The sequence below is a fragment of the Aethalodelphis obliquidens genome, unplaced genomic scaffold (assembly GCF_003676395.1).
Source record: "Aethalodelphis obliquidens isolate GAN/ISIS:26980383/991018 unplaced genomic scaffold, ASM367639v1 scaffold24, whole genome shotgun sequence".
In the NCBI taxonomy this organism is placed as follows: Eukaryota; Metazoa; Chordata; class Mammalia; order Artiodactyla; family Delphinidae; genus Aethalodelphis; species Aethalodelphis obliquidens.
In genome coordinates this window covers 22170770-22182405 of record NW_020837968.1, presented here as the reverse complement: position 1 = coordinate 22182405, position 11636 = coordinate 22170770, and the positions used below count along the sequence as shown (strand labels likewise).

The 11636-nt window shown below is 38.4% G+C and overlaps 1 protein-coding gene across 1 annotated transcript in view; it reads left to right on the top strand.

The window, feature by feature from the left end:
* CATSPERE (catsper channel auxiliary subunit epsilon) overlaps window positions 1-11033 on the top strand; it is a 243606-nt gene extending 232573 nt beyond the window's left edge. Inside the window, exons 21-22 of the mRNA XM_027122413.1 lie at window positions 4171-4224; window positions 10880-11033. Of these exons, the coding sequence (XP_026978214.1) occupies window positions 4171-4224; window positions 10880-11033 (208 nt within the window). The remainder of the gene's footprint in view (window positions 1-4170; window positions 4225-10879) is intronic.
* Window positions 11034-11636: the final 603 nt, after the last annotated feature.

Genomic DNA, 11636 nt, shown 5'->3' with positions numbered 1-11636 from the left:
AAAAAAAAAAAAAAAAAAAAAAGATACTACAAAAAAAATTACAGACCAATATCACTGATGAATATAAATGCAAAAATCCTCAACAAAATACTAGCAAACAGAATCCAATAACACATTAAAAGGATCATACACCATGATCATGTGGGATTTATCCCAGGGATGCAAAGATTCTTCAATATTCGTAAATCAATCAATGTGATACACCATATTAACAAATTGAAGAAGAAAAACCATATGATCATCTCAATAGATGCAGAAAAAGCTTTTGACAAAATTCAACACCCATTTATGATAAAAACTCTCCAGAAGGTGGGCATAGAGGGAACCTACCTCAACATAATAAAGGCCATATATGACAAACCCACAGCAAACATCATTCTCAATGGTGAAAAACTGAAAGCATTTCCTCTAAGATCTGGAACAAGGCAAGGATGTCCACTCTCACTACTATTATTCAATATTGTTTAGGAAGTCCTAGCCATGGCAGTCAGAGAAGAAAAAGAAATAAAAGGAATACAAATTGGAAAAGAAGTAAAACTGTCACTGTTTGCAGATGACATGATACTATACATAGAGAATCCTAAAAATGCCACCAGAAAACCACTAGAGCTAATCAATGAATTTGGTAAAGTAGCAGGATACAAAATTAATGCACAGAAATCTCTTGCATTCTTATACACTAATGATGAAAAATCTGAAAGAGAAATTAAGGAAACACTCGCATTTACCATTGTAACAAAAAAATAAAATACCTAGGAATAAACCGACCTAGGGAGACAAAAGACCTATATGCAGAAAACTGTAAGACACTGATGAAAGAAATTAAAGATGAGACAAACAGATGGAGAGATATACCATGTTCTTGGATTGGAAAAATCAATATTGTGAAAATGACTATACTACCCAAAGCAATCTACAGATTCAATGCAATCCCTATCAAATTACCAGTGGCATTTTTTACAGAACCAGAACAAAAAATCTTAAAATTTGTGTGAGACACAAACGACCCCGAATAGCCAAAGCAGTCTTGAGGGAAGAAAACCGAGCTGGAGGAATCAGACTCCCTGACTTCCGACTATACTACAAAGTGATAGTAATCAAGACAATATGGTACTGGCACAAAAACAGAAATATAGATCAATGGAACAGGATAGAAAGCCCAGAGATAAACCCACACACCTATGGTCAACTAATCTATGACAAAGGAGGCAAGGATATACAATAGAGAAAAGACAGTCTCTTCAATAAGTGGTGCTGGGAAAACTGGACATCTACATGTAAAAGAATGAAATTAGAACACTCCCTAACACCATACACAAAAATAAACTCAAAATAGATTAAAGACCTAAATGTAAGACCCAATACTATAAAACTCTTAGAGGAAAACATAGGAAGAACACTCTTTGACATAAATCACAGCAAGATCTTTTTTGATCCACCTCCTAAGGTAATGGAAATAAAAACAAAAATAAACAAATGGGACCTAATGAAATGTACAAGCTTTTGCAAAGCAAAGGTAACTACAAACAAGACAAAAAGACAACCCTCAGAATGGGAGAAAATATTTGCAAATGAATCAATGGACAAAGGATTAATCTCCAAAATATATAAACAGATCATGCAGCTCAATATTAAAAAAACAAACAACCCAATCAAAAAATGTTAAAAAAAAATAACCAAAGACCTAAATAGACACTTCTCCAAAGAAGACATACAGATGGCCAAGAGGCACATGAAAAGCTGCTCAGCATCACTAATTATTAGAGAAATGCAAATCAAAACTACAATGAGGTATCACCTCACACCAGTTAGAATGGGTATCATCAGAAAATCTACAAACAACAAATGCTGGAGAGGGTGTGGAGAAAAGGGGACCCTCTTGCAATGTTGGTGGGAATGTAAATTGATACAGCCACTATGGAGAACAGTATGGAGGTTCCTTAAAAAATTAAAAATAGAATTACCATATGACCCAGCAATCCCACTACTGGACATATACCTAGAGAAAACCATAATTCAAAAAGACACATGCACCCCAATGTTCATTGCCACACTATGTACAATAGCCAGGTCATGCAAACAACCTAATGTCCATCAACAGAAGAATGGATAAAGAAGATGTGGTACATATATACAATGGAATATTACCCAGCCATAAAAAGGAACAAAATTAGGCCATTTGTAGAGATGTGGATGCATCTAGAGACTGTCATACAGAGTGAAGAAAGTCAGAAAGAGAAAAACAAATATCGTATATTAACACATATATGTGGAACCTAGAAAAATGGTACAGATCAACGGTTTGCAGGGCAGAAATTGAGACACAGATGTAGAGAACAAACATATGGACACGAAGGGGGGAAAGCCACGGTGGGGGGTGGTGGGATGAACTGGGAGATTGGGATTGACATGTATACACTAATGTGTATAAAATGGATAACTAATAAGAACCTGCTATATAAAAAAATAAATAAAATTCAAAAAAAAAGAAAACATAGGCAGAACACTCTTTGACATAAATCACAGCAATATGTTTTTGGATCATCTCCTAGAATAATAGAAATAAAAACAAAAATAAGCAAATAGGGCCTAATTAAACTTAAAAGCTTTTGCATAGCAAAAGAAACCATAGACGAAATGAAAAGACAACTTACAGACTGGGAGAAAATACCTGCAAACAATGCTACCAACAAGGCATTAATTTCCAAAGTATACAAACAGCTCATATAGTTCAATATCAAAAAACAACCCAATCAAAAAATGAGCAGAAGATCTCAACAGACATTTCTCCAACGAAGACATACAGATGGTGAATAAGCATGTGAAAAAAATGTTCAACATCACTAATTATCAGAGAAATGCGAATCAAAACTACACTGATGTATCACCTCACACTGGTTAGAATGGCCATCATCAAAAAGTCTACAAATAACAATGCTGGAGAGGGTGTGGAGAAAAGGGAACGCTCTTGCACTGTTGGTGGGAATGTAAATTGGTAGAGCCACTATGGAGAACAGTATGGAGGTTTCTTTAAAAACTAAAAATAGAGTTACCATATGATCAAGGGATCCCACTTGGGGGCATATCTGGAGAAAACTGTAATTTGGAAAGACACATGTGCCCTAATCGCACTGCAGCACTATTTAAAATAGCCAAGACATGGAAGCAACTTAAATGTTTATTGACAGATGAATGGATAAAGATGTTATATCCATTTGCAGCAACATGGATGGACCTAGAGATTATCATACTAAGTGAAGTAAGCCAGACAGAGAAAGAAAAATATCATATTGATACCACTTATATGTGGAATCAAAAAAAAAGGAAAGAAAGAAAAGATAAATATGAACATATTTACAACATAGAAATAGACTCACAGACATAGAAAACAAATTTATGGTTACCAAAGGGGAAAGAGCCAGGAGGGATAAATTAAGAGGTTGGGATTAGCATATACAGACAACTATATACAAAATAGATAACCAACAACCAACCTATAGTTTAGCACAAGGAACTATACTAGATATTTTATAATAACCTATAAGGGAAAAGAATCTGAAAAAGAATAGATATATGTATAACTGAATCACTTTGTTTTACACTGAAATTAACACAACCTTGAAAATCAGCTATACTGTACTTCAAGTTTAAAAAAAGACTCAAAAAAAAAGCTAATGAAATTAGTGAAATTGTCCACTTAACGGAACAAAATTCTTAGCAAGTCTTCTTTGATGTCAGTCTACCAACCATGATTTTGCAGTGAAATTATCAGCAGAACAAAGAAGGGAGTATATATTTAAATATAGTAATTTTCTTAATTATAAAGGCCTTTGACTTATAAATATATCAAATTCTTCATAGACTAACCAACTTGATAGTTTGTCATATAGATGTGATTTAAATGAAATTACATAATTCATCATTAATAACTCTCATTCCTTACTCTATAGTGGAGATTTTTCTCTGTAAAATGGGAGGTAATGCTCAGTTTGATAAAAATTTCTTTTAGTAATAATAAAATTATTAACTATCTTGAAAGAAAAAATAAAAAAGAAAATGACACCTTAACTAAGATTATACATGATTTGGTTGTTACCATAGAGATGTGCAGGGAGTCTTGTAATACACTGTATTTAATTTAATCTTTAATATTATTTTTCTAATTTGCAGTTTCTGTAACCTCACCACTATATTTGCAATAGAGACCTTTGGAGTGATTCCCAGGTAACGACTGGTGCCTGATCAGTCTTTAATGAGGGAAGTTGTAAAGGATACGGTGGCAGCTAAAAAGGAAACAGATGTCTCCCCTATCTTCCTGGGACACTAATACTTCTGTCCTACATGTGACATCCTAAAAATTGTATGTATCTACTAAACCAGGGATACAGCAAGTAGGAATTCCTGAAAATTGTTGCTGCATTTGGGTCGCCTTTTGTTCATCCCCCTCAACAGCCATTGTCTTCCCAATCAAAAGCGTCTTTCAACTCCACCTAAGGGCAGATGGTAGACTGCAGCAGTGGGGACAGGGAGAGGACAGTGGCTGTGCCCCAATGACCCTGAGTCAGCCCTTGACCACTGGCCATCATTCCAATACATACAGGAAACAGGTAGTAAAGGCATTTCCCTGGACTCAGCTTTAGTTTCCTTGGAGAGAGCAAGTGAAAAGTCTTAATACAAATGTTGGGATGGCAGATGACTCTGCTTCTCTGTGCTGTGTTTTTATTTTGTTTTTTGTTTTGGAAAATGTTAAACAAGAGTGGACCACAAACACTTAACTTACTTATGGCCCTACTTTAAATATTACTGACTCCTCAATTTTTTATGCTAATCGGAGGTTAATGGTGTGAATAATCTGCAAATGAGATAAGTCATGCCTGGTTTCTAGGAAACTTTAGGAAACATGCATAGCCTTTCTGCAGCAACTTCTCTTTCTCATTAGATTTGTATGTTTGATTTAGATGAATATTAAGAACATACATCCACTCAAGTAACCACCAACAGAAGGGGGAGTTGGTGAGTTAGGGAGGAGAGAAGGGAGTAAAGGGGCATCTCACCTATTTGCCCCAGCTCACCTCCCAGTAGCTGGATTTTTCTTTTTAAACATGCAACTTATTTATTTATTTATTTTTTTTTTGGCTGCGTTGAGTCTTCATTGCTGCACGCAGGTTTTTCTCTAGTTGCGGTATGAGGGGGGCTACTCTTCATGTGGTGCACAGGCTTCTCATTGCAGTGGCTTCTCTTGTTGTGGAGCACAGGCTCTAGGTGCACAGGCTTCAGTAGTTGTGGCACGCAGGCTCAGTAGTTGTGGCTCGCGGGCTCTAGGACCTTCCCAGCTTGTTAATTCAACTACGCCTGCTACAATTCTTCTTCATCCTCGTTGGGACCTCCACCTCTACTTTCAATCTCTCCTTTTTTACCTCCTATTTCCTTACATTTCAAACAAAGTCTATTATTTCAAATAACATTTTCTAGTATTCCTTTACCTTTCTGGAATTTGGCACTCCCTCTGGCAAGCCCCTAACTACCTTCTTTCTTTGTGATTATATCTGAGCAGCCCCGTAAAGAAAGTTACACAACAGGGCAAATTGATCACCAACTTCAAATACATCGCCAACACTACCCGGAAATCCTACTTTCTTCCTCTGGTCAACCAGTGTTTCCACTTTCCATAACAACTGCTTCAGACCTTATCTAATTAGTTTGCTCCTTGGACCTCCTTTCCTTAACAATCATCAAATGAACTTTTTTTTCACCTGTACAGAGAAATTAGAAGCTATCAGATAGGAAATTAGAAGCCATCAGACCTTTATTTCTGATTCCAAACATATAAACCAACTAATATCTAAACCCATTCTCTCCTCTTTCTATCCTTCTACATCCTCTTTAAATATAATTCTTCTACCTATGCCTTGAACCCTATTCCTTCTCACTTTCTAAGGAAAATTCCAAATCAATTATTCCTTCTCTCTTCTATATATTCAACTTTCCCTCACAACTAGATCCTTCCAATAGGCTTTTTTTTTTTTTTTTTTTTTTTTGCGGAACGCGGGCCTCTCACTGCTGTGGCCTCTCCCGTTGCGGAGCACAGGCTCCGGACGCGCAGGCTCAGCGGCCATGGCTCACGGGCCCAGCTGCTCGGTGGCATGTGGAATCCTCCCGGACCGGGGCACGAACCCGTGTCCCCTGCATCGGCAGGTGGACTCTCAACCACTGCGCCACCAGGGAAGCCCCCAATAGGCTTTTAATCACCCTCAAGTTTTTTAAGCAAATAAAACAACAACAACTATATCCCCCTTCTAGCCACCACCTTTTTGCAAGATCAACTCCTTAAAAGGCTTGTTTACTCTCATACTCCTCATTTCCCTATATTCCATCCCTATTTTGCTAATCCATCCAGCCTGCTTTCTCTGTCATACCTTCACCGTTACTTCTCATTAGAATAGCTTTGACCTGCACTAAATCTGTGTGGTACTTTCTTATATATTCTGTCTCTCTGTTGAAATTCTCACTTTTCATGCATTGTTCTCCTGACTTCACTGAGCATCTTTATGACCATTATTTTGAACTCTATTAGGTCAATTACTTATCTCCATTTCATTAAGGTCTGTTTCTGAAGTTTTATCTTGTTCTTTTGTTTGGAATGTATTTCTCTGTTTCTTCATTTTCCTAGATTTTCTGTGTTGGTTTCTATGCAATAGATAAAAGAGCCACTTCTCCCAGATGGAACTTAGTGTTCAGCCCAGCCCTAGCTGTCGTTTGTCTTTTAAACCGTTGTGATTGTCCAAGCTGCCTTCTTAGTTCTTAGTGTCTCCCAGTAGTTGAGGGTGTACCAACACCTGTTAGTGTCCCAAAGAGGAGGATCTCAGTCAGAACCTAGATGCAGCCCCGCTGGAAGCTGGACCCTCAAGCAGCAGCTTTTAAAGTATGCATGTAGGCCTCTTTCAGAGAAAGACCAGAAGATTACCTTTCTCTCTCTTCCCTCTGTGCTGAACGCTAAGGGAATAGCCAGTTAAGAACAGTTGTTATAGTCCTGTGGGACTATAACAGGTGTGCTCAGGTGTGTCCCCCTCAGCAGCAGCTGTAGAAACTGGAGCATCAGAAGTATGCACAACATCATTTCAGGGAGATACCAGTGACCTGGAGAGAGGCAGAAGGAGAGCGCAAAGATGGCATCTGCCAGCTTCCCAGTCTCTGCAGAAGATTGCAGTTGGCCCCTAGATTTGTGTTATATTAGGAGACTAAACCTCAGATTTCAGCTTTTTACGCGCAGGCTCAGCGGCCATGGCTCACGGGCCCAGCCGCTCCGCAGCATGTGGGATCTTCCCGGACCGGGGCACGAACCCGTGTCCCCTGCATCGGCAGGCGGACTCTCAACCACTGCGCCACCAGGGAAGCCCTCAGCTTTTAAGATAAGCAACTAGGTCTCTTTCATGGAAAGATGGGAGATGGGCATTTCAGTCTGCTGGCTCTGTGCTGAGCGGGGAGTGAGAGAGGGGGTTAGCCACCAAGAGTCCTCAGGATCCCATTTGTTTGCTACAGCCTTGTGGGTCTCATGGAGGAAAGCCTAGCTGGCTTTCAGAGCCAAACACCTGTTGGGGGTCCCATACCTCAGGTGGAAGTTTTAAAAGTTGGGGTACTGGGTATTGGATCCAAACTCCGTAGGGAGAAGCTAGGATTTGTGAGTTCCCTCGTCATTGTATGTTGCTCTGCTGGGGCTGGGAGTTTGGGTGAGATTGTGCCTCAGTCTCTCCTACTCGTTTTTATGTGAGTGGGTTTTTCTCATTCACCCAATGTGTAAGAGTTGCTCAGCTAGTTTCTGGATTTCTTTCAGAGGGAGTTGTTCTATATGTAGCTGTAGGATAGGTGTGTCCATGGAAGGAGGTCAGTTTAGGAGGCTCCTTGGTCACCATCTTGAGCTGCAACTGGCCTACACTAAGTCTGACAGATAGTTTTCAGTCCACATTTTATTTGAGCTTCCATTAGTGTTGACTTTCCCTTTGGCTGCCATATTGCTCTATAGGTTTTCCTAGCCTTCTGTAGCCATTCTCTCTCTCTCTCTAGTGAAGACAGCCTCAACGTATATCACCAGCCATTAAATGTTGACGTTCCTTAGGGCTCAGTCCTGGTTTTCTAGCTGCTCATTCTGGCAAGTTCATCCATACCCATGATTTCAGTTAATATCTATAAACACACAACTCCCAAATCATATCTCTAGCCCAGTCCAGGGCCATATATCCCACTCTCTACTTAACCTCTTCTCTTAGATATCTCAAAGACTGGTCAAACTGGACATGGCCAAAAATGAACTCATGATCTTACCACTCATTCCCTTACCCCATTATTTGTACCACTGTAAAACTAACTTATCAAGGTAATTGCATTCAGCCCTATGAATTGTCATTGCACAGCTCAAGCAGAATTCATTCACATAGGCTGTAATGTGAAGGGTGCCCTCTGGAGTTGAAAAATATGGCGACCCTATTTTCCAATGTTCCCTCACTCAGGAAATAGCACATCAAACTGTACAAGCCAAACACCTAACAGTCAAAAATGAAAAACAAAAACCTAGGGATCACATTCATTTCTTTCTCTCTCTCTCCTCTAGCTCATCCAGTCACTGCCTCCCATTCATTTAACCTCTTAAATTGCCCTTAAATGAATCCACTTCACCAAACCCATCACCACCACACCAGTTTAATCCAAGTTACCATTATCTCTGATCCGAATTACTGCAATAGATTCATAATGCTAATTTTAGTAGCTTAAAACCCTTAAGTTTCTTTCCTTAAAATGGGAACTTCTTAACATGGCCTACAAGACCTTTTCTGCTCTAGCCCCTACCTATGTCTCCAGTCTCATCTTGCATCATATTCCCCTCATTTTCTCAGCTCCAGACCTATCAACCTTCTTTCAATACCCAGTCTTCTCCATGCTCTGTCCCATAGCAGGAGCTTTGCACATGCTATTTTCTCTATCTGGAATCTCTTCCTTCCCCTCTTTACCTACTTAACTTTACCAACTCCACTTCTACTTAATTCTTCAAATTTTAGAATAATTTTCTTTTCCCCATGGGGTCATTTCTTGGCCAATTCACCAGGCTAAATCCTGCTATAGTAAGCTTTCATTGCATTGTATACCTCTCCTACTTAGTTTTTATCACAAGTTCAATTTTATATTTATTTTCTCATTATCTGATTAATGATTATGTCCCCACTAAAATGTAAGCTCTCTAAGGATGAAGACCATATCTATTTTTACTCATTATTGTTTTCCCAGCACCTAGCACAGTACTTGGCATATATCAGAGGGTTTATTAAGTTAGTTAATTAATTTCTAAGAAGGAAATGATTCACTAGAGCTAGATTAAGCTTGTATTCACAGAGGAGGAAGGTCAGACTAATGAGACTGGGGAACTGGGGAAAGTGTAATACTGCAAACAAATAAATATGTTTAAAAGGGAGCTAAAAACTAAAGTCAAGTACCAAGACACCAAATAAAAAACAGCACAGTGTTTGGCTTAAGAAATAAACCTACTCTGATGGGAGGAACATGAGGTGAAGAGACAGATGTCTGGATCCCAGCTGAAAGTAGTATCTCATAAGTGTACACACATACACATACCTGGTTGACCCTCACGTACCTCAAATTTGGTATGTCCAAAAGTAAACCAACCGTATTCACACATACCCTCTAAAGTGTCCTTCCCTGTGAATTTCCTATGTCAGTGAATGGTGCTACCATCCTCAGAGTTACCTCATCCCCAAATTTAGGAGACATCCTTTATTCTAACGTATTTCTCAAACCCCACATCTTAACAATCACCAAGATCAATCCAATCTAACTTCTAAATATATCTTAGATCTATCCATTTCTCCCCATTTCTACAACCAGTAATTAATTAAAACTCTCACCATATTTGGTTATTACAAAAACCTCATAACTGGTTTTCTCCCTCCACACTCATGCGTCCCATTCATACGTTCTTCACACTACAATCAGAATCATCCTTCTAAAATGAGAATGTTATATCACATGTCTGAAACTCCCTCTTGCCCTTAGGCTAAAATTCATACCCTGTAGCTTGATGAAAGCTGTCTTTCTCACCTTGAACAACCTATGATTCCTCATCTCTAACCACTGAGCCCACCACCTAAATTCTAATCACATTAAACTAGTTTTAGCTCCAGAATGTCTGGGGCTGATCTTAAAGTTTTCTCGTGCTTCCACATCTTTGCAAATGCATCTCCCTTTGCCTAAAATGTTATGCCCACTTTAGTCTTCTCCACTCCCAGACATTTCTATCTAACTAACTCATACTAATACTCCTAATCCTAGTCATATCTAGCTAACTCTTACTTTATACTCAGTTCAAAAGTCAACTCCAGGGCTTCCCTGGTGGCGCAGTGGTTGAGAGTCCGCCTGCCGATGCAGGGGACGCGGGTTCGTGCCCCGGTCCGGGAAGATCCCACATGCCGCGGAGCGGCTGGGCCCGTGAGCCATGGCCGCTGAGCCTGCGCGTCCGGAGCCTGTGCTTTGCGACGGGAGAGACCACAGGAGTAAGAGGTCCGCGTACCACAAAAAAAAAAAAAAAAAAAAGTCAACTCCACTGGAAGTTCTTCCTGATGCCTGGCTCCCATAGAACTTTATACTTCCTTCCTTCTCTCATTATACTGATCAATCAATGTCTATCTTCCTCCCTGGTCAGCCTCAAACACTAAGAGGTAAACATTTTGAGGGTAGACAAGATGTCTTATAAATCTTATTAGTTATTAACAGAGAACAGTGGCATAGCAGCTAACTGTTCAAAAATTATTTGACTAAAAGTGTTAACAACCAAAATGAACAATGACTTCTAATGACTTTTCTTTTCTTATTTCAGTCCAAGTGCTTACATGGTTGCAGCTTTCCTCTTTCTCCTGATGCTACTGTTCTGCAGTATTCTTGTTCTGAGCTACTTTCACTATTTGAGGATTTATAGAGAATATATTTATGAACCACTGCACAAATCTGAAAGAAAACAAAAGAATAATTAGAAAAATGAAAGTTTATTTACTATGAATATATGTATGTAGAAAGAGTGTGTATATATACTCATATTGAGCGTGTGTGTGTTAGACCAAGAAATACTAAGTATAAGCTCATAGTAAGTATCATCAAATTCAAAATCTCAAATATGTTCTTAAATTACCCAAAATAGAAATATTTTAATATAATATGTATGTTATTAAATTAATGCTTAATGTGTTCACTTTTATCTTAAGGTAGTCTGTATACTCTTACATGGCTTTAAACAAAAATTTAAAAGTTTAAAAACCACCCAAGTTTGTCTATTACAATCCTTCCTAAGAATGAAAGTAAATTTTTGAAAATATTTTTAAATGTGTCAAATATTATTTTGCACAAAACTTTTCATATGAACCTTATATGGCTGTAGTTAATTTATGTATAAAAGACTTAATAAATATGTGAATTTAAATAGTCTGTTAAAGATATTTCAGAAGTTTTTCTAATGGTAGATTCACATATAAGATATAACTTATCATATTGAAAATAGGAGGCTAATACTCTGTCTTAATTTTAAGTTTTCAAATTTGGTTTTGATGTTCAAAATAAGCTGCTTAACTTGTCCAAATGTG